This window comes from Oryctolagus cuniculus, chromosome 1, assembly GCF_964237555.1.
Source record: "Oryctolagus cuniculus chromosome 1, mOryCun1.1, whole genome shotgun sequence".
NCBI classification, from domain to species: domain Eukaryota; kingdom Metazoa; phylum Chordata; class Mammalia; order Lagomorpha; family Leporidae; genus Oryctolagus; species Oryctolagus cuniculus.
Genome location: NC_091432.1, coordinates 34189510 through 34211530, shown reverse-complemented (window position 1 = coordinate 34211530; position 22021 = coordinate 34189510). Strand labels below are relative to the sequence as shown.

At 41.7% G+C, this 22021-nt stretch overlaps 2 protein-coding genes across 14 annotated transcripts in view; one reads left to right on the top strand and one right to left on the bottom strand.

Annotated features, from left to right (window-relative positions):
• ELP4 (elongator acetyltransferase complex subunit 4) overlaps window positions 1-15080 on the top strand; it is a 276252-nt gene extending 261172 nt beyond the window's left edge. For both annotated transcript variants that reach the window (XM_002709032.5, XM_051825657.2), the window contains one exon: window positions 14671-15080. In XM_002709032.5, coding sequence (XP_002709078.2) covers window positions 14671-14802 — 132 coding nt within the window. In that variant the 3' untranslated portion in view covers window positions 14803-15080. The remainder of the gene's footprint in view (window positions 1-14670) is intronic.
• PAX6 (paired box 6) overlaps window positions 14747-22021 on the bottom strand; it is a 34208-nt gene continuing 26933 nt past the window's right edge. For 11 of the 12 annotated variants that reach the window (XM_051820355.2, XM_051820808.2, XM_051819535.2 and 8 more), the window contains one exon: window positions 14747-21177. In XM_051820355.2, coding sequence (XP_051676315.1) covers window positions 21092-21177 — 86 coding nt within the window. In that variant the 3' untranslated portion in view covers window positions 14747-21091. 12 annotated transcript variants of the gene reach the window in all.

Here is a 22021-nt window from a genome sequence, read left to right as displayed (position 1 = left end):
CAATCAATTAATCTACAGATTTAAAAGATTAATGACAGCATTGTCTGGTTATATATATGTATATATATCGTATACTACCACTTACTATCACCTGCATGTTAAGTGTGGAGCAAGTGAAACACACACCACCTGGGAGGAGCATACCTATATCTGTCCATGAAGACTGAGGGAAGAGCATCGTTGTAACCGATATTTCTCGTTCCTTATGAAAAGTTTTTACACAGTCCATATGGAGAAAATCACATCTCCTCTGTCGAATCCGAAACATGCCACCTAACTGCCTTTGTATGGAAGCTCACACAACATGGAAAAATTATACACTGCCATCAGTGCACCTTGAACTAGTGAAAGAAGTTGGGAATGGTCTGGCCAAGACAAAACAAAAAATGAATGTTTGTATTATACCCTTTTCTGTCCCAATCAGCCCAGGTAGACTTTGTCAGATACCTATGGTAAAGAAGAACTTGTTCATGCATGCAGAACAGAATAAAATCAGATTAAAAGCTCCAGGAAATCAGCCTGCTTGAAAAAAAAAAAAAACACACACACACACATAAAAATGGGCCTATCCCTTCAAGCTCCACAAACATGTTCATTGTCGTGTTTCAGTCATGTAAATATGTTTCAGCATAAAGTAACCAAGATTTCCTGTGACAGAGCCCTCCTCACTGGGGATGTGGGGGCAGGGAGGGGCGAAAGGGGACTAAATAACCCCCGGCCGTGAAACCTGCCTTTGGGCAGCACAGACTTCAGTTCTGAATGCCCAGAAATACTTCGCAGACATGCTAGGCTGCCTAGCAATGGGGATTTTCTAATTCTGGCGAGCTCGACAAAGTAAATACAACTATTGAACATAAGGCAGCGCCTAATAAAAAAACAACAATCCCCCCCTTGTAAACACCTACATTTGGCCCCATTATAAATTCTTTCTTCATACCCAGGAACTAGCAGACCCTTAAACGTGGGGGTCTTGAAGTACCGAGAGAGCAGTGGGGAGATCCGATGTGGTCGGGATGCGTTACCTCGCTCTTTCCATGGGGCACTTCCTACCCCGTCTGGGGGCTTTAGAGAGTACTGTTCCGCATGCACTGTAGTGCATTATGCACAGAAACACACTGGCCATTATGCCCTCGGGACCCGCTCGTGCACAGCAAGGGGAAGTGCACGCGTGGTCATATATGTGCAACACAGCCTGCAAAACCATGATTGCCACATTTCCAAGAAGAGTGCCCATCGAAAGCTGCGAGTTCTGGAGGTGACTGACAGTAACACCATAACCTAAGCAATCTGGCAAGCTCCCTGACTCCAGCCTAGTCACATCTGAGAATTCGTCTGTCCCAAACTATGTAGTGATCAGTCAGACCTCAGCCGATCCCTCAACTGGGTAGTGGATCTGTTGTAGTTCCAAAAACCGCTAGGACTTAGGAACTGCTTTTGAGTGTACATGCCCAGTTATCTACTAACAGTTTATTGAATAGGAGGTTTCGTGTTTCAGTAAGAAGCAAACATTGGTTTGAATTCTAGTAGACAAAAACAAAGAGATTGCAAACTCCTGCCATCTCCAGTGCAGTTTCCACACCATATGCTTTAAAACAAAAAAAGGAAGGAGAGAAAAAGGAACTCTCCTATAATTAGTAATTTGAATTTATTTCTGAAGGAAGTTTTTTTTTCCAAATTCAACATTCAGCTCTAAAAACACTGTATAATCCTAAAATAGTTTAGTATTCTTAGGCCACCTGAGGGGTAGCATCCAAAATATTGTTCCTTAAACGTTCCATCGCTTATGGTGAGTATGGAGAGGATTTCCTTGTGAAGCAGGCTTGAAGATCCTAGCAAAACTGCAGTGTGCCCTAGGAAGAGCCCAGTTGTCTTCCGTTTGCTGCAACAGCAGCAGCAGGCTCAGGTCTCAAGCATCCCTACGCTGATCCTGCTGAAGCTTCATTCAGATTCTACGCACTCTGGAGCTTATATCCTCCTGCCTGTGTTGTGTGTTCCAGGAGCATACAAGCCTTGGGTTCTGCAGCAATTGGAGACCAGCAACAAAGGTTCCCCGAATGAGAAGCCCTGCTGCACAATTAAGAAAAGAGGAGTGGAAAGGAGGCCCTTTGGGTGATATGAGGAGGCCCATCAGGCAGCAGTGCCCTATGCAGCACAGGAATGGTAGTGGCCATGTGTGACTTCTCCATCCCGTCCCTTTGTCCCAGAGCAGAGGCCTCTGGGGTTACCAGGGCAGTGGGAAGGCATCTTTCACTGTGTTTTTGCCATCCAAGTTTAGGTAGCAACATAAGTCACATTATTCCAAATGTCACCGAAGTGATTTTTTCCCTGACCCTGCATATGTGGGAATATTAATAGAAATAAAATGAACAGAAGAATAAAGGTAAAAGCAAAAGAAAAGGAAAAGATACTACCTTTAGTTTGTAGAGAAAGTAAAAACCACTTTCAAGCAAAGTTCTCCAGGAATCATCTAGTTTGTTCTCTGTCAGTGTTTGAAATAAGGGAGAAAAGTAACCTGACTACACCCACATCTGAAATGGCTGAAAATTCAGGAACTCTGGGACTGAAACAGTACCGTTCTTTTATTATATAGCTCAAAAGATTTCTTTAAAAAAAAAAAGTTTATGATTAGTTATTTGAGAGTGACATGAAGGAAAGAGAATGAGAATGAGAAAAGCGTCCCATCTACCGTTTCACTCTCCAGATGCAAACAGCAGCAGCCGGGGCTGGGCCAGATGGAAGCCCAGAGTCTGGAATGCTATCTGGGTCTCTCACGTGGGTGGCAGGGACCTAAGTATTTGAGCCATCATCTGCTGCCTTCCAGGCACATTAGCAGGGAGCTGGATCAGAAGCAGAGGTGGGGCTCGAACCTAGGTACTCCCATATGGGATGCGGGCATTCCAAACAGTACTGCTAAAGTTTCTCCTTCGTGGACATTCTATGCAGGGCTCACCCCTCCACCTGCACTCTACCTGTTGAGCAAGCAGGAGATTCAGAACCACAATGCCCATCCAGGAAAAGGGATTTCAGGGGCCTGGAGGCTGCTGATACTGTGGGTTATGGGGCTAGAATATTTATTCTAAATCAGAAGGAAGCAGATTCTAGAACAGCTGGTGGATGTCACCTTTTGTAAAATTCTGTCTTAAATAGAATATTTGTGTTTGCGACAGCTATCCTTTCCTATAATTGAAAGAGTCCATGCATGACTTTGTAGGGTATAGGTAAGAAGAGCCTTTTATTCATAGAAATAAGTTCATATCGGTTCCTTACCCTTAAAAATTAAATTCAAGTCACTTGACACTACACAAACTTGAAAGACCTGACACCTGCCTACCAGGCCAGACTTCTCATAGCCACTCCCTTGCTCACTAACTGCTCCAGAAAAGCTGGCTTTTTTCTTCCCTTCAAATATGGCAACTTTATTCTCACCTCAGTCTTTTCCATTTTATTCCCTTTACTTGGAACTTCTTTCTCCAGGTCTTATAGATCCCTTCTCAGACTTTAGTCAAATGCACTCTCCAGAAAGACCTTCCCCAGGTAAAGTTGCAGGCCCAGCCAGTAACATCTCACCATGTTTTATTTCTTTGTTTTTTTTTAAAGAGTTTTTATCTGCAAGGCAGAATTACAGAGAGAGAGAGAGAGAGAGAGAGAGAGAGAGGTCTTCAATCTGCTGGTTTACTCCCCAAATTGCTGCAACAGCTGGAGCTGCACCGATCCGAAGCCAGGAGCCAGAAGGTTGTTCCAGGTCTTCTACGTGGGTGCAGGGGCCCAAGGACTTGGGCCATCTTCTACTGCTTTCCCAGGCCATAGCAGAGAGCTGGGTTAGAAGTGGAGGAGCCGGGACTTGAACGGGCTCCCATATGGGATGCTGATACTTCAGGTGGCAGCTTTACCCATTTTACCACATGTTTTATTTCCTTAGAAGCACCTATCACTCTCCAAATTGTTTTCCTTGTTCATCTGCTCTCTTGTATGCTTTCAACCCCTCCTTGAGTCCTGTGAGATTCTACCTGGTATCCCTTCTGAGGTTGTGAGTTCCATGAAAGCAGGGATCTTGCCTGTTTTGCTAACGGTTTTGTCTCTAGTGCTTGGACAAAGTGTTGAGTAAAAGCATTGGCTGAAGCCAGATTCCCTGAGTTCAAATTCCACTTGAATGCCCTGAGGTTGCCACACCACTTCGGTACTTTTCTCATTGTTTCAGACTTGGTCACACAACTAGCTGCAAGGAGGTTTGGAAAGGAAGTCTTTAATCTGGATAACCTTGTATTCAAGGGTTCCTGCTACCAAAGGAAAAGGAGAAAGGCGATATTGGGGGATAATTATCCGTGGTACACAACTCTTCAGAACTCAAATATTCTTGCCCAACCTTCTTCCCTCACAGAAACTTACCCCCTCTTCGGGGGTAGATGGGGAATCTTACTGGCTAGAAATGGCAGAATTTCTCTGCCATGGCAGTAGAGGACTTTAGCGCCTGGAAGAGGCTAAAGACTTTACAACTCTCTGGAAGAAACTCAAACTCCCTTTTCCATTATCCTCTGCATCCCTTTAGGAAGTAACTCCTTGCCCATTATCATCCATGGCTGTGTGAGGTCACCATTGGAGAATACGCCCTTTGGAGGCTACACAGGTACCCCAGTCCACTTACTGATAAATCAGGTTTGAGGACCTGTGGTTATTTTGGAGGTTGAATAGCTACAGGCTCTCAACCAGGCTGTGGTTTACAGTTCCCTCAAAACATTACAAGGTTCTCAGTCTGTTTGCTTCTCTTTGGTTCCACATGCAAGTGATTCAGCCAAAGAGCTTGTCTAGACATAGCTCTGGGATTCAGTTGCAGGACACAGATGCCATCTAGTTATTTTATGCAGAAGGAAGTTTATGACAGTTATATCTGGGGGTGAGTGAAATCCGTGTTTGCAACAGCTGCCGACAGAAACTTGGGAGAGCTAGCAGCCACTGCCACCAAACTGGCCTCCAGGGAAGCTGCTCCCTGTACCCACCCCAGTCAGGAAGGTGAGGAATTGGGAGACCGCCACACTAGTGCTATTACCTGAAGACACACACCTCTGTGGCTGCGTCTTGGGGATTTGTAAACTTATTGCCACCACTTCAACTGCTTCTTGACCCCTACAGAACAAGTAATTGGACCCTGAAACATTGGCCTGGCCTTGAATTTTTACAACTGCCTCTTGACTCACATGAATCAGTTGACGGAGCACTGGAATACTGATGCCAAAAACCTGTCTCCACACAATGCTTGTCAAGTGCAATAGTTAGAGAAGCAGGAAGACAGCTCCTGCTCCTCCATCTTCTAAATTGAACAAGTGCATCTAAACCTAATTCATGCCTTTCCAGCCCCTGACATGTAAGAAGGCTTGGAATGGACACAAAACACCTATTCCCTTGTCACCCACAACTGTTATCTTGGTTTCTGCCCTCCTCTCCTCCCTTACCCCCTCTCTCACCTTGTTAGGAGCTATCTGGAAGCCATCTGAAATAATAAACTTGATTGGGAATGCAACACCATGAATCTGACTTCTTACTCTGAGCTGGCTCTCATTTTTAGGCCAGCCTCTTAACAAAGGTATTTACCAAAGGCTTAGGAGCACAGATGTCACCTGCAAAAGTTACCTGCCTTGGTGTGCAGGTGCAGAAACAGGTATTTTCAGCTCTCTGAGGCCCAAAATTACCAAGCCTTTAGCCAGAACACCTCCTTTACAGAGCTGTGGTCCCTCTGCCTTTTGCAAATTCTGTAGCATTAGCTTGAGCTCTTTTCTTTTATAAGCAACTTTGTTCAAAGTGATAAGAAGCAACCAACACACCAATTTTCTGAATGTCTCACATGGAGACACAGATTAGAAGGTACAAGCTTCACCTTCCAAGTTACCATAAGCATGAAGGCTCACCAGCCTTCCTAACTACAATGTTTGACCCTACTGTCTGATTTCCAGCCACGAAGCCATTAAGTGCTCCACGTGCCAGGTACCAATATGGTATAAACAAGACAGAGGTTAGGCTGTTAATACATAGATCTAAGAATACAGTGGCTTAAGTGACATGGAAATCCATGTATCTTGGGGCAGGCATTTGGCACAGCAGTTAAGATGCTGCCTGGGATGCCTGCTTCCCATATTGGAGTACCTGGCGTCACTTCCAAATCCAGCTTCCTGCTGGTACACACCCTGGGAGGCAGCAGGTGGGCCTCAAGCCTTGGGTCCCTACTATCCATATGGGAGGCCCAGATTGAGTTCCAAGCTTCTCGCTTTAACCTGGCCCAGCCCTGGCTGTTGTGAGCATTTAAGGAGTGAACCAGTATGTGAAAGATTCTCTCTCTCTCTCTCTCTCTCTCTCTCTCTGCCTTTCAATTAAATTTAAAAAGAGAGAGAGAACATATACTCATAGCCTTCATTTTATGGTCCAGGATAGCTGCTTCCACCCCTACCCTCAAATCCACCTTTCAACAATTGGGAGGAGGAAAATTAGGTTTGTCCTTAGCATTTGTGGAAGCCAGAGCAAGAGTGCAAATTAAGGATCATATTATTATTATATGTCTAATATAATAATAACAAAGCATTAAATATCCTTTAACTTCCTTCTTTCACAAACATAACTCCCTGAAAAGCTACATTTATGTTTAGGACCAACATTCTACCCCAAAACAAGGAGGCATAGGGAGACTGGCCTATAGCCTACCTCCTTCTCTTCCCAGCGCCCACTTCACATCCACAGGGAGCCACTCAGACATGACCAAGGATGCCCCACTTCTGCATCCAAACTCTGCTACACTCTGTACAAACAGCTGTCCCTTGGCTACTCCTTAAGCCCCAGGCTCTATACATTCACCCTGGGGGAACAAGCCTGGGGAAGAGAACTGTAGCAAGCCTTGTTGCCTTTTGGACAGGAAATCCTAAGGTCCAGAGTACCAGCACGTGGTCCATACAGAAGGCTAGAAGCTGTAGATGCACATCCCTGTAGGACTGTAATTCCTCAGCCCTGAAGAGGAGCCTCGCTAAAGGAGAGGTGGATCGGGGCTCAAAGCAGGGCCCTCTTGCTGAGGTCGAAAAGCCACGCTGAGGGAAAAGGAAAGGAGGTGGTACACCCCACTGCAAGGACCTCACTCTGAAGTGAACCATAACACTTCGGCTCAAGATGACAAGACCAGAACTTAATCATTCCACCTCATCTATTGGAAAGGGAGTCTGGGAAGTGTGGCCTTTATTCTAGGAGGCCAAGTGCCCCTCTTAGAGTCAGAGATTCTTTTATTCGCTGGAAAGAATAGATACTGGGAGTAAACAACCTCCGCCACCGACACATAGTCTTGTTACAGATCGCACTCCTGCTTAGACAAGTGAGTTCTCACAATCTGCTTCCAGAGAGGTGAAGTCGGAGGCAAGACAATGCTGTTGACTATAATTGATGGTCAAAATAGTTCTACACCTGGGGGTTTTTCAGTGAGTAGCCAATATACATGTTCCAGCTCAGGAAGTTTGTCTAACTTTCAGATCAATCAGAAAGAACCAAATGATTTTTATTTTCAATTTGAAGAATAGAGAATGATGATGACACTCAATAAAACAATTTTAATCTTAAGCCCTGAGAGTGATTGCTTCTTAAACAAATAAAAACTGAAACCTGAAACCTAACCAGGTATGACAGAATTATTATATCCAGAAATGTTCAGCCAACACCGAACGTACACTCACAATTCAAAAAGAGCAAAATTTGATTCTGGCTTTGTTTCCACTGGCCTATTCATGTATGAGATTAGTGCATCTTGCACATTGTAAAATTTTAACCACATGTAAAATCACTACAATAAATAATAATGCAATAATTATGGAGAAATATAATGGTAACTGTAAAATGTAAGTGTATAATAGCATGTAACATGGATTTGTTTCACAAGTTGAGACAATGCTCTGAAATTGTGTGCCGAAATAACAATACCTTGATCATGAATATATCAATATATCCCTCTGTCCTCTCTGGAAGGAAGTCAGTCTGTCTACAAAAGAAAGGGAAGAAACATCTCTCCGTTTATGCGTAAGAGCAAGACAGACTCTAAACACATCGCTTTAGCTCCTGCCCTCTCAGCTGGTGGAGGCATCAGGTATGCATTTTCCTTTGTCAGAAACTGAGATTAGAACCCCAGGCAATGGGCAGTAGCTCACATACTGAGTGACTGCTTCTGGATGGCCATCATCTTGCTGTGCCCCTCTCCAAACCAAGACATATAATTAGTTGTCTTCCAATATCCATTTACTCCTTCTTCCATGGTAACAGTCGTGTTCAACATTTTTACATATTCTTCAATATTTCCCAGCCCCTCTTGCAGCCTAGTTCTGGCTGTTTCTAAGCTCTGGACGTGAGCGGAAGTGATGTGCCCAACTGCATGGCGCCTTCTTCATCAGCCATGAAACCAGGAGGGGAACGCGTTGTTATGAATAGCAGGCCTGTCCTTCCAGCTCTGAACTGCCTCCTCTAGACAATAAAGTGGGAGAGAAATAAATGTCTATCTTTCCGAAGCCATTGTGGAGAAGGCAGGATCTCTATATTATAGCTGTGTAGCCTCTACTCTTATTCACTCTGTGCTGTTCAGAGTGGAGCACAACACAGTATGCCTGCAGAAATCAGCAAGTCATCTTGCATCTCACAGTTTCAAGAGTCTGGTGTGAACAGGATGCTATGTCTCTGTTCATTTGTTTCTTCAAATGATGTAAAGGGGAAAATGCTTTTAAAACTTAAGTAGAAAGATTATCTTCTGATATTTTCCTTATTAACTATGTTGTCAGCAGTGAAAACATGTGGGAAAGCTAGATTTTAAAAATAAGATGGGCATTTGGCACAGCAGTTAATGTCACCGCTTAAGACACTCGCGTCCCATGTTACAGTGCCTGGTTCAAGTCCCGGCTCCTCTACTTCTGATCCAGCTTCCTGCTATTGCACACTCTGAGGCAGCCAAAGATGGCTCAGCTACTTGGGTCTCTGCCACCCAGGTGGAACCAATGGAATTCCGGGCTCCTGGCTTCAAACTGGCCCAGTCCCTGGCTTCTGTGGGCATTTGGATGGTGTGCTAGCAAATGGAGGATCTTTCTCTGTCTCTCTGTCTTTCAAATAAGATGAAAATAATAATGCAAAACTTTTAAAAATGCAAATAAGACTCCAAATTGCCTTCTTAATACAGTCATGCCTATTTACACTGGTCCAGAAACCTCACACCCAACAACGCCCCCTTTTTGCCACCACCTTACTAAGTATGAGGGAAGTTGTTTACACTGTGTGAACTTCAGAGGTAGGGGCTGTGGTTGCGGTTTCCTTTGTGTGTTTTCACAGAGTCCACTGGAGGATAAGGTATACCAAATAGTCAGATGCTGGTTTACTGACAGAGACCCCGTGGCTAAGTCTGATATGCCCTTGCTATCATTCATAGGTCTGTGTAGTTCATTATTTGTGTAGATTTATTTCCTTGTCCACTTCACTTTTGGGTGTGGACGTTTAGCCTAGTGTTTTAAGATGCCGACATCCCATATTGGAGTACTGAGTTCAATACCTGGGTCCCGTCCCTGAATCCAGCTTCCTGCTAATGCAGACCCTGGAAGGTGGCAGTGACAGCTCAAGTAATTGGATTCCTGCCAATTACTCAGATTTTCTTCCTGGCTGCTAGCTTTAGCTCCAGCCCAGGCCCAGCTAATTGCAGGCACTTGGGGAATGAACCAGTGAGCGGGAGTCCCCTATTTCTCTCTTTCTCTTTGTCTTCTCTCTCTCTCTTTTTTCTCCTTCCCTCCATCTCTAATAAATAAATTTTTTCTTAATAGTAAAAAATAAACAGATTTATTTGTATCTTGTTATACTATATAACATGCTTTTCTTGGAACAAGAGGTATAAATAAATTCGTGTAATACTCTTTAGTTCACAAACACTTTTTATCTCATTGGATCCTGACAACAGTCTTGGGAAGGGAAAATTATTCCCTTGTGATCAGTGAAGACCCTGAAGCTTAGACAGTTTGGTTAACTCATCAGAGCACACCAAGAGTGAACAGGGTGGGCATTTGAGGTGGTAGTTAAGATGCCTCTTTGGATACCCGTATCCCCTTGTGGAGTGCCTGGCGTGGAGTCTTGGCTCAGCCTCCTGCTAATGCGCATCCTGGCAGGCAGCAGGTAATAGCTCAAGTACTTGGGTCCCTGTCACCCAGGTAGAAGACCTACATTGAGTTCTTGGCTCCTGGTTTCAGCCTGACCCTCCCCCAATCCCTACCTTCAAATAGATTAAATAAATAACTATTAAAGGAAAAAAGAGTGAGTGACAGGGGGAAGTATCAAACTGCTACTGTCTGGGTCCATGTTCAGTGCTCTCGTCATCAAGCCCTGGCCACCTCTGTTAAGGGACCAATATAGAATCTCTATGCTCTAAGGTGTTGACAAGTTTTCATTGAAATTGACTATGTGTTAAAGAAAAATTTTTTTAAATCTGCTAGAGACATTCTGAAATATTCATGCCTATTTCTGTGATTCTGAGAAACAAGAATTGTGATGTCAGAAATGTTTAAAAGGATTAAAACAAAGATCTAACTGCTAAAGATTAAAATGTACTACATCAATTGTTTTCAGAAAACAAACAGTACCTGGTGGTTTGATCATGACAAAATATGAAAAATACAAACTGATTAAACTTATTTTAATGGGCATTCACCTGCAATTTGTCTCAAGTCCAGGTGTAATCTAGATTCATTATCTTGCCCCTTCTGTCTGGGAACTGAGAGTGCTGAGCACAGGTCTGGCAGGCTGGAAGAAAAGGAATTAGGAAGGGAACTGTTATGCCAGGAAACCCAATTCTGTGTGTCCATAGGATCAGTTTAGTTGTTGACACAGAAAGAACAAAATATAGACAGTGGCTAAGCCCAACAGAGACAAAGAGAGGCAGGCAGAGGAGGAAGAATCTCAAAGTCCAGTCTTTCTTGCTTCCGCCTTGGAGTTTCAGAGCAAATCACTTTTGCCGCTGCCGCTTTGTTAGGAAGCTGGGCTTCCCAAGGACCTCTGGATGCCTTTAGACTGGAGCTCTCCCATGCTGCCGGAGTCTTGTGCTGGCTGTAAAAGACCCACTGGTGCAGTGGGATTGCTGCAAATCATCCAGGCCCGTGCGGGAGCCTTGGGAGTTGTCACACCTTTTCCAGGACCCTTTGCCCACATAGAAATCATCAATTTAGACAAGGTATTAATGGAAAAAATAGGCAGGCAACCAGCCAGATATCCTCCTCCTGTATCAGCAATGCAGTCCCTTCCTCCCAGAACTGGGAAAAGAAAATCAGGTAGAAAAAAAATTCAGCTTAAGACCTAAGATACATGTTTGCTTTTGGCTCTCGCCTCAGAACCTCAGCAATACAGCAGGAAAGATAAACACCTTGCTGTGGTTTACAAGGCGAAGATTCATAGGATTTCTAATCGTCTGATTTTTATTTAAATCGTTAGTCAGTGAAACCTCCACATCTGAAAATTTCAGTCTAAAGGAGGTCACCATGCTACGCAGTCTCTGGCAGCATTTTTTGAGACAGATCTAGGGTAGAGCAGCATCTGAACATTTACATGTCAAGTGCGTAAATGCTTTGGAAGCCTCAAAGGAAAATTCCCTGACACACCTGGCAGGCCTGGAACCTGATCTCTCCTTCTTCCTCCCTGCTTCACATTGCACTGACACGGTGCGCAGGGGAAGCTCTGAAAGAAAGAAAACAAAACCCGGCGCTGGAGAATTTAGACCGCATCGCAAGTGCACTCAAGTCATAACCAATGAAAGCAGGCAAACTCTACAGAGAGTCGCCCCTTTCCAAGAGCCATGCTTGGAATGTTTCAGAGTTCCTGGGCACCCGACTGGTTATATTATGCAGCAGTAGGTTAAGAACAGTTAATCATATCACCCAAAATGTTGACTCTTAGAAGTTTGCACAAGAATGATGTTTGACTTTTCCTCAAAGCCATTCAACCTGAAAAATTCCCAAGCATGGTGCACGTCACATTTAGCTACTTCTGCTATGAAGGGCTTTCAGCCAACTGGCTCGCATGCCTTGCCCAGAAAAACAGAGAAAGAAAAATGCTTAGCCAGTCAACAAGCAAAGAGCTAAGCCCCTGAAATAGAATGTTTTGTGCCAGTCCTGGATGAGCCATACTAGTATCCCCATTTAGATGATCAGAGCAGCATGACCCTTTTCAACCCACGCCCCTGTAAGTTTCAAGGATATACTCGTTCTATTGCTCAGAATCCAATCCCTTACTCAAGAGCGACTTCAGGCCCTGTCTCCATGCAGCTCTTCCCTGCTCCCCATCTCCCACCATGATTTCTGCTTTCTCTCTGTCTTTCTGGTACACATTCGGTCTTCACTTACAAGATCATCTGTGTGCTTGTCTAACTCAAGTTACTGGCTTGTGAGGAAACAAGGAGTGAGAATGGTCCTCTGTTCTTAGATCCTTTTAGAGTGCTTTGCTTCAAGCAGGTTGCAAATATTTTTTGACCTCAGTTGATTTCCTAAACAGCCTAATCACCATCTGACATCAGCTGTGAGGTCCCAGCCGAAAGACACACATTTCTGTACCATTTTCTCAAGTTTCAGCTACCCTTCAGATCATGACTACATTTTTCATTTGCTTATTAACAATGGCTGTAAGATCTTAAAGAAGCACTAAGACTGAGACATATAGTTAAGGATCTCTTTCCTCTCTGACCTCCCCACTTGCTTCCTCACATGGACACTGACAGTTAACACCACAGATAACATTAGTAACCCCAGACTTTAGAATCATGTCTGCCTTTTAGATTCCTGCCTTTCATGTTTTCATTTCTACCTGGAATCCTTTCTGGAGCAAACTAGAATTTGAAGAAATGAAAGGAGTTTTAAAACAAGGAAACAAATACATCTTTATTCAAGCTGTTTTTTCTTTATCATTCAAAAAATAGCTGCCTAATTACTTAGTAGGTGACAGGCTGAGTGCAGAGGATCCGAAGGAATGGTTTTGCAGGAATATTACAGCTTTTCTTGATCTTCTTGACCTCTTTGACATCATGGTAGATCATGCATCTGTAGAAAAGTGTCTGTCCCCCTAGATATAGTTGTGTATGTGTGTGTGTGTGTGTATAAAAGTAAGTGCAGGCAAACAAATCAAGGAAAAATATTTTCATAAATAATTTTCAATGTTTTAAATATTTTGATCATTTGCACACAGCTTGTGTTTACATGGCAATCAACAAGCCTTTTATCAGGAAAGAAACTAACTAGAACATATGCTTGTGGAGCACAATATTTGGACCAAAAAAATGGTTCTTTTTCATCTTTTTTTTTTCATATTGAAGGGAAGTTTCCAAATAAAGGGTTTCAGGTTGTCACGGGCCAATTCGCCTTGAGAAGGCTTTAGTCAGTTATCAGGGAAGAGCCCCATCCTACCTTACCTTTAGACCCTGCCATCCATGTTGTGCCTCATGCAACAGACACAGGTGTCCCTCAATATCCATGGGGGACCTGTTCCAGGACTCCCATAGACACCCGAAATCCAAGGATGCTCAAGTCTCTAATATTTGTGGATAACCTGTGCACATCCTCTTGTGTACTATAGGTCATCTCTAGATGACTTACAATACTCAATAAACTGTAAATGTTATGCAAATAGTTATACTGCATTTTTTTAGGAAATGGTGCCAAGAAAAACATATATACATATTCAGTACAGAAGCAATATTCTCTAATATTTTCTACTCAACAGTTGACTAAATTTGTGGATGCAGAATCTGTGGATATGGAGGGCCAACTGTATGTTCCTTTAAATTTGGACTTTTATGGCACAGATCACAGGCACTGGGGCACTGGTAGTAAAAGCAATTTGATAAGAGATACTTTAGAAAACAGAAAAGGTTCTTTTGTAGTATGGATATTTCTGCCTAATTGCGCTGACTTCTATAATTATGGTCAGTTACTGTGTCTGCTTAAATCAACCATATGTCTAAAAAAGCCATTGGGGTGGGGACACGTTCAAAGCCACACTAGACTCTCGAAAATATGACCCAATATGATGCAATAGACACCAACTTACCAAGACCTGTAGCAGATGTTATAGCTGAATTACCAAAGCATATAAGAAATACTGACCCTGAGTAGAATATTTTAATTATGTCCATATTTATGTGAACATTGTAGTTCCTAGAGAAGGTGTAGCCCTGAAATCGAATTTATAGACAAAGGGGTAGCAAGTACTATGGGATATCATATTGGCTGAAAAGCTGCATTTGATTCAAAATAGCATTTTGGAGCCCTAGCAAAAACAAAACAAAGCCCAAAACATCCTGCTGTTCTTTATATGATATTTTTCAACAGTGCTTTTATTTGTGCTTTTACATGTTTTCATTTCTACCCAAATAAGACAAAAATCTTAATATATTTAGGTTTGGACTCTGAAAAGGTTGCACTAAGGTTCCCGGTCCAGTTTCTACAATGGCTGCAAAAACGTGTAAAGTCTAGTAGGAATGGGATGTGATTATCCTGAGCTGCAGTCTGAAGGATTGTTTTAGCAGGGATTTTATATGCACGACTAAATGATGATCAACAGAGCATAATATTGTCTGCTGCACTATTCTGGTGAAAGCAAAATTAAATTTTCTCTTCTTTTTTCCCCTGCTCCTGAAATCTCCTGCCCTAGCGACTGCACTTGCCTCCAGACTTGTCAGAGACCGTGAGCCGCTCAAGCAAACAGGATCTGGCAGAATCCGCCAAGCTGCTGGGCTCGGGCTGTGGCACGATGGCTGCAGGCAAGAAGCACCTGGACTTCTAGGGATTCCTCCTTAGCCACTGCACGCAGAATGCTATGACACTCTAATTATGATTGCTAATGGCTTATGTAAATATTTTTCCTAATGACATGACCCTCCAGTCCTTGGAAAACACAGTTAGGACTGTAAAAATGGGGCCGCCATTCTTCATTTTTTAAACCAATATTTTATACAGAAATAATACAGAATAAACACTTTTATTTTGCATTTTGCTTTATGTGTTATTTAGAGAAAACAGATACTTCTATTTTAAAATTTAAATAAAATTCAAGAAGCCTTACTGGAGTTAGTAGTGTATTTGATTTACTTGGTATCATGAAAAAAGGGCAGGAGTTAGCAGGTAAAACATTGTGAAAATCAAGACTGTGTGAAAACAAATTCTCTTATTTCTGAAAAAGTTACTTGCTGTCAAAAATGCTATTTTTTAATGAAAAAAATCTGTTAATATATAAAATAAATTTGCACTTAATGTCCCCTATCATTAAATTGAGAAAGACAAAAAAACATTTTGGGATTTAGACATCATTAAGCATCATTAAAAAGTAATTAGTCTGCTATAGTAGTTAATAAATATAAAGAACTTGAATGACCAAAAGCATAGGAAAAGAAGTTGATGGTCTCCTGTTTAGCAGTCCCAAACAACTGAAGTCAACACTATGAAATTATGTCAGCGGACATCATTCAGGACTGAAATTCAAACTGACAGCTACATTAAAGCTGGGATGCCAGGGGAAAAGCCTGCGCCGAGGCTTGGTGAGACATTTTTACAGAATATGGATCTGAAAAAAATGAAGCTAACTCACATTCTCATTGCATCACGAGAGCCTTTTGTTAATTATAAATATTGGTTGGCTATGTAAATTTCTACACATAAAAACACGTCTTTTGGGGTCTACAGTGTATTAACACAGTTTTCATAAAAAAAACCTAGTGTTTGGAATTACAGTTTCAAACTCTCAAGGCTTTTGCCAAATAATAGACAAAAAGTAAAAGTTGAAAAGCAACTTGCATATTTAAGAGAAGAATCTCAATTTTCAAAAAAAAGTGTTAAAGATCCAGTGGGAGAAATTGAATTTCCAAAATACATTTTCAAATGCACTAGACTATTTTGAAGCAGTTATAACTAGCATTTTTGAAGCAGTTTGCTTTTAATATGCTACAAATTACACTTTATTTGTTCTCGACAACATTATAGAAAACAAAGACTAGGTTTTTAAAAACTGTCTAACCAATATGATGAATGTCAGTCACTTAAAAAAAACCCACTGTAGCATAAACACATACTGTATACAGCTTTTATTCAGAATTAGAATAATTGAATCAATGACAGTGATTTGCTAGGATGTCAAATCTCTCCATCATATCCTGTCACTACCAGTTTATTTTTTGTGATCAAAATCAAAAAGACAACTATTTTGTCACCCGCTATTTCATTTAGTACTAAAAATCAGGTCTCTTCTATTTTTTTTAGAATGTCTGGTTTATTTTTTTCATTTCTTTTAATTCTAAAGACACAAATTCTTCTTCATTTTCTTTTCAAAATAAAGTTTCAGAATTGATCTGTCAGTTAAAATTAAAGGGCTTTTATGTTAAGGAAAGGTGCTTTAAAAATTTAAAGCAACTTCAAAAAATCGGTTTTGTCCATAGATAATAAATAATGTGCAGACAGTCCTCAAAAGCTCTGCTATGTCCTTTGAAAGCATTATGAACAATCTGAACAAATTCAAATGAATATTTTAGTCAGGTTATTATTTTAATAACTCTAACCTTTTCTTACCGTGTTGGGATTCATTTTCTACAAACACACAACAGAACAATTACATAGCATTTGACTCTGAAAAGGAAATGTGAGGTCATCAGATATGTAAATTGCTTGTCAAAATACTTAATAGGTCATTGATTTACTTCCCCAGCTACCATGTCCATAAAATTAACAGCCAATTACTAGTTAATATATGCTTTGCAAACAGATAAATACCAGAAAAGTTGAGTGGTCATATTTGAACCCTATTTTAAATATAAAAGAAACTTTTCAAACTCAGTAAAAGTGCATTTTGAATAGTAAGAGTACCTGAGCTTTCCAAAAAATTCTGATTCACTGGGCAGGCTTTGTAAGAATCAGCCACTGGAGAGGGCATGTATATGTTAGTTTCCCTTGGATAAAAACCCACTCTAAAAATGTGTTTTCCTTCCTTTTGGAAATATTATGTTACCCATTATACAAATAATTACTGCATACAAATTACTGATCTTTAATAATCCCACTGACACATTAACAGATCTTCTTTCAGTTATCAGCTTGCCTTAAAGATAAGAAAAGGGACAGTGCCAAGCTCCTATCTTGTAACTGTTTCTAGTGTATGAACTCCCAAATCTTTTGTGCCAATCAGTTCTTACACTAGATTTGCCTTTCTTTAACAGGAGGTAAATATTTTGACTACTGCAATCTGCCTAGGTGCTAGGGTTCTGAGATCTTTTGGATTTCTTTTTGGTAGCCACCAAACAGGATCCAGTTTTCTCCCCCTCTCTCCCACTTATCTGCATCTCTGGGATCTCCAAATACTAACACCAGGCAAAATAAAAGGATTTCAAAAGGAAGCAACATTCTGCAATCCATTCCCTTATCTTCCAATTAGAACAAATCAGACACATATACGCATGTGAGACAAGCAGTGGGGGGAGCCCTTATTCATTTGTTCAAGCCCATTGGTAATGTCATTTTCTAAAACATCATGTTACTGCTTTCCAAAGATAGCCACCATCAACTGCATGGAAATTAACAATAGCAACACTAAATGCTTCTACTTTGAACTTTAAAACTGAGCAGTTTAGCCATTGAAGACCAAGGCCAAAAAGAAAAACAAAAATACAGCTGAAGCTTATTCTTGAAAAATAGAAAAGAGAAGAATATGTTTTTGGCCTTGGCAAGCCAAACATACAGAGAAGAAACACCTTTAAAAAAAAAAAAATGTTGACATAAAGGCCCAGAGCAAAAGAATAAAGACACCATCCTAAAATGGCAAGCATCCACCAAGAAAGCAGAGCCTTAAAAAAATTCTGTAGCGTGAATCTTTGGAAACTTCATGATGATAAAAGAAAAAATAGGAAGAAATGGTTCTGTGTGCCATATCAAGAAGCCAATTGTTTACCATTGAAGAGTTAAGAGGCTTAGCTTGGGGGATAAAAATGTTCTTGGAAATTCATTGCAGTAAATCACATTTTTTTTTAACTTAAGAGTATCCTGAAGTTACTCGGATGTTGAGCGCTGATTCTGTGTACCTGGTTTCCCTTGAGAGACGTGGTATGCTGTTGGTCCTGTGACTCTAGTGAGGCTATCGCAAGTGGTCTCCATCCTGCAAAAAATGCCATCCAAACATCCCTGTGTACATTTCCCACTGATAAAGACAGAAATACCCTAAATTCCCTGACCAGTAAGGGGATAAGCAAGAGACAAATTCTTTCAGCAATGAGGGAAAGGCCAACGCACCGTGCCTGCCAGGCGTGGTGGAGAGGATGCCCAGCGCTCCGGACAGAAGGGGAGCTCCCCTCCCCGGGGAGTGGGCAGAAGGCAGTGCTGCTGGACCAGAGGGCTTCTGCCGTGAGCAGCCACCTACTTCTGACGAAACCAGCCCGTGCCACCATGCCCGGCACCCTGATGCTCAGACACGTAGACGGGCCCCAGTGATCCCACACACACCCTCACCCTGCCCACGCCCACTTCCCAGCTCTCGAACCCAGTATGCCACACCCAATTCTCCAAAATCTGTGCTTCCATGAAACAGCCCCCACCGGCTGGCTGCCTGACCCCAGCCCAAATCCTACGTGGTTGGATCCTGTCCTCACAGTGTAGAAGCCAGCCAGCAGCGGCAGTACCCCCTCCCTCACGGCCCTTTCCTGACAGTTCTCTCAACACACGTCCCTGAGGGAAACGTGGGCTGCAAAGTGCCAGGAGGCAGGAATGGCTGCATGGGCAGCTGTCCCAACAGTGCACCAGTGTGCGCACTCCACCACGGAAGGGTGCCGGGGTGCAGTGCAGGCTGACGCTGAAGAAAACCACGTGCACGCAGACCCAAACTGCAGTCCACACAGAAAGGTGTTTCTCAATGTGCAGCAACTGCTGGCATAAAAGTGTTGGTGCAGAGCACGGCAGAGTGATGAATCTCAATTATCTGTTCCCAAGTGGGAAACAGGAGAGGTTGAACTAGAAGGTCATGGTTAAGTCCTCCAGCTAATTTCTGTATTTCGGATCATCTGCCTTCAGGGATTTAAACAAACAAATGAAAAAAGCCAAGTGTGAGTCAGTGGAAGTGTGTCCTTCCCCCTAGAGGTTTCTGCATGTTAATCCAGACCCCAGAAATCCCAGGCTTTAAACGGAAGTTTGCAGAAGAGAACTTCGCAATATCAACTTATAGGTTGCACAGAGCAGACAGAAATAAAGATCTCCATCAGGCTTTTTTTTTATCCAACAAAGGCTTATTTTTTTCTCATCCTTTGCTTGGGCTCAAGCACCCCTGCCCTGCGTGCCGCCACTTTAAACATGATCAGATCTGTGCTCCATTGCAAATAACAACTGACCGACAATGGGCCCTGCTTCATAGATTTGGGAATGTTTGGCTTAAGCTGCCAATGACTGAAGGCCTTTAACTCCCAGCGGCCAGTCACAGCCCGCTTTGTTGTTGTCTGTTGATGTGTCTGTGCTCATTATTCCTTGACATGCAACATCCCCCCCCTCCACCCTCCACCCATCCACAACCGCACAGAAAGCAAGATTCAAATGGGAACAGCTGTAGTGGTTCAATGGGAAATGATGCCTCTTGTGCAAAGGGGAGGGAGACAGAAAAGGGAGAGCGCCTGTTTGAGAAAGGCAACAGCTTTCAGAGAGTCTTATTTAAGAAATCTACTTTTGAATATACTTCAGTGAAATCATTGTTGAAATGGGCTGACAATGGAAATCTGCCCAGATTGAAAACGCCAGCCCTAATTCAAAAAACAATTCCTAGTTAATGGCTTGTTGCATTTTTAAATTATTTCTAGACTTTGAGCTTTCAAATTAAATGGCTAGCTAGGCAGTGTTACCAGTTTGTATATGTGTTGTGAGTATAAATGGGCACAGATCTACACAAAGCTTTAAGTGGAATTGTTTTCCTATTTATGGTATCTGTAAGAATCATTTCTTTAGTGATCTTCAAGATATAAAATTGAGTATATATGAAAATAATCACTGGTTTAAAATATTAATCTAACATGGAAACAAAACTTGTAACACCACACTATGAGGTTAAAAAGAAAATAGTATAATAAAGGAAATACAAAGGCTTTGGCATGGTTTTTACAATCAACAATGGTTAATTCTGATATGTAGTTGTGAACAACTTCAAAACACTTAAGTTTAAAACTCTTGCAAGCACTTTTAATTGATTAGGAATGAATTCTAGATGCACAAAATGATTGGACTGTGAACAGTAATACATCTATATCTAAGAACAATTAACTTTTGCTGGCCAAAAAGAAACGTATGATTGCATGAAAATGTGTATAAAACATCTATAGAGTATTCTTGTCAAATATAAATGAAATTAACTTTATTATAGAAATCATTCTGAGGATTTCTAGGGAAGACAAATACTTACATTTTGACATAAAACAGATTGGATTATATCGAAGACACACTCTACCTTTTAGCTATCAACTTTTTTCTTCCTTGAATTTATATCTTACCCTTTTTTGCACATAAAGTTCATCTGTTAACAACCTTTGGAAAACCAACAGATATTTCTTACATAAATCTAGTGCATGTTGTTCCAGGTTTAATTATATGCAAAGGAATGATACAAACTTGGAACATCAGTCCATAAACTATGAACAGATGGGTAGAAGTATTCGATATATCTTGATAAAACTTAAATTCGTGGAAAAAAAAAATTTGTTGATCATGGTTTCCTTTTTTTTTTTTTAAACAACTTCATGACCAACACAGATCAAACATCCATCCAGGCTACATTGTTCTTTTTTTTTTTTTCTTTTCATTATTAACATACAAATGCCCATTTACAAATAATACACCAAAATGAATAAAAGTTTGGATACCAAAATGAAGATTTGTTCCAACTGATATCGTGCCTTGTGTATGCAAAGGTCCTTGTTTCAAGTCCATTTCCCCAGGGGTATGACACAGGACCCGGATGCAGAACCCAAGTGCTTCTAACAGCCATTTTCCTTTCCTGAACTCCCAACTGTCGTGTCCACATAGTCACTGACTGCGTTATCACAATATTTCCTTTTTTTTTTTTTTTACTGTAATCTTGGCCAATATTGAGACATATCAGGTTCACTTCCGGGAACTTGAACTGGAACTGACACACCAGGAGAAATGAGTCCTAGAAATGGATGAAAGAAATAGCCATGTAGATATTCCCTTTGAGAGACAGGTATGGATATGAATTTATCAGTTAAAAAAAAGAAGAATCTGTCAAATGTCCCAACAATTTTTTCACTAAATTAAAAATATGTCAAAAAAAAAAAAAGCACCTGCAAAACTGGACATCTGTTTACATGAGCATACTTCAAAAAGTTCAGGAAAAATGTGTCCTACCAAAAGTGCATAGATTTCAAGATTTCTTTGCACCAAAATAAACTTACCTTTTCATTCCATTTTTCTAAAAAAATTTCAAGTACCTTCAGATGGACCTATTGAATTCCAAGTCTCTCCTCCAGAAAGAACTGAGGAGTAAAGAGGCCAAGAAGTTTCAACCCAGCTGCTGGCTGGGTTCTCGTGTTAAACTCTGGCCAATCATCTGTCCTCAGAAAGCCTAGTCTCAGGCTCTGTCAAGAAAAACATCATTTTGGCCTATAAAGCATCAACCTACAGCTAGCTTAACTGGATTCACCTTTGCCATTTTCCCTGGAGACAAGGGCAGCAAAGTGTTCAACAAACCCTCACAGGGTTAAGAGGTTATTTTTTTTTTTAAAGACAAACTTTGGTTAAAAGGAGATGACCTAGGCCGGCGCCGCAGCTCAATAGGCTAATCCTCCACCTAGCGGCACCGGCACACCGGGTTCTAGTCCCAGTCGGGGTGCCGGATTCTTTCCCGGTTGCCCCTCTTCCAGGCCAGCTCTCTGCTGTGGCCAGGGAGTGCAGTGGAGGATGGCCCAAGTGCTTGGGCCCTGCACCCCATGGGAGACCAGGAGAAGCACCTGGCTCCTGCCATCGGATCAGTGGGG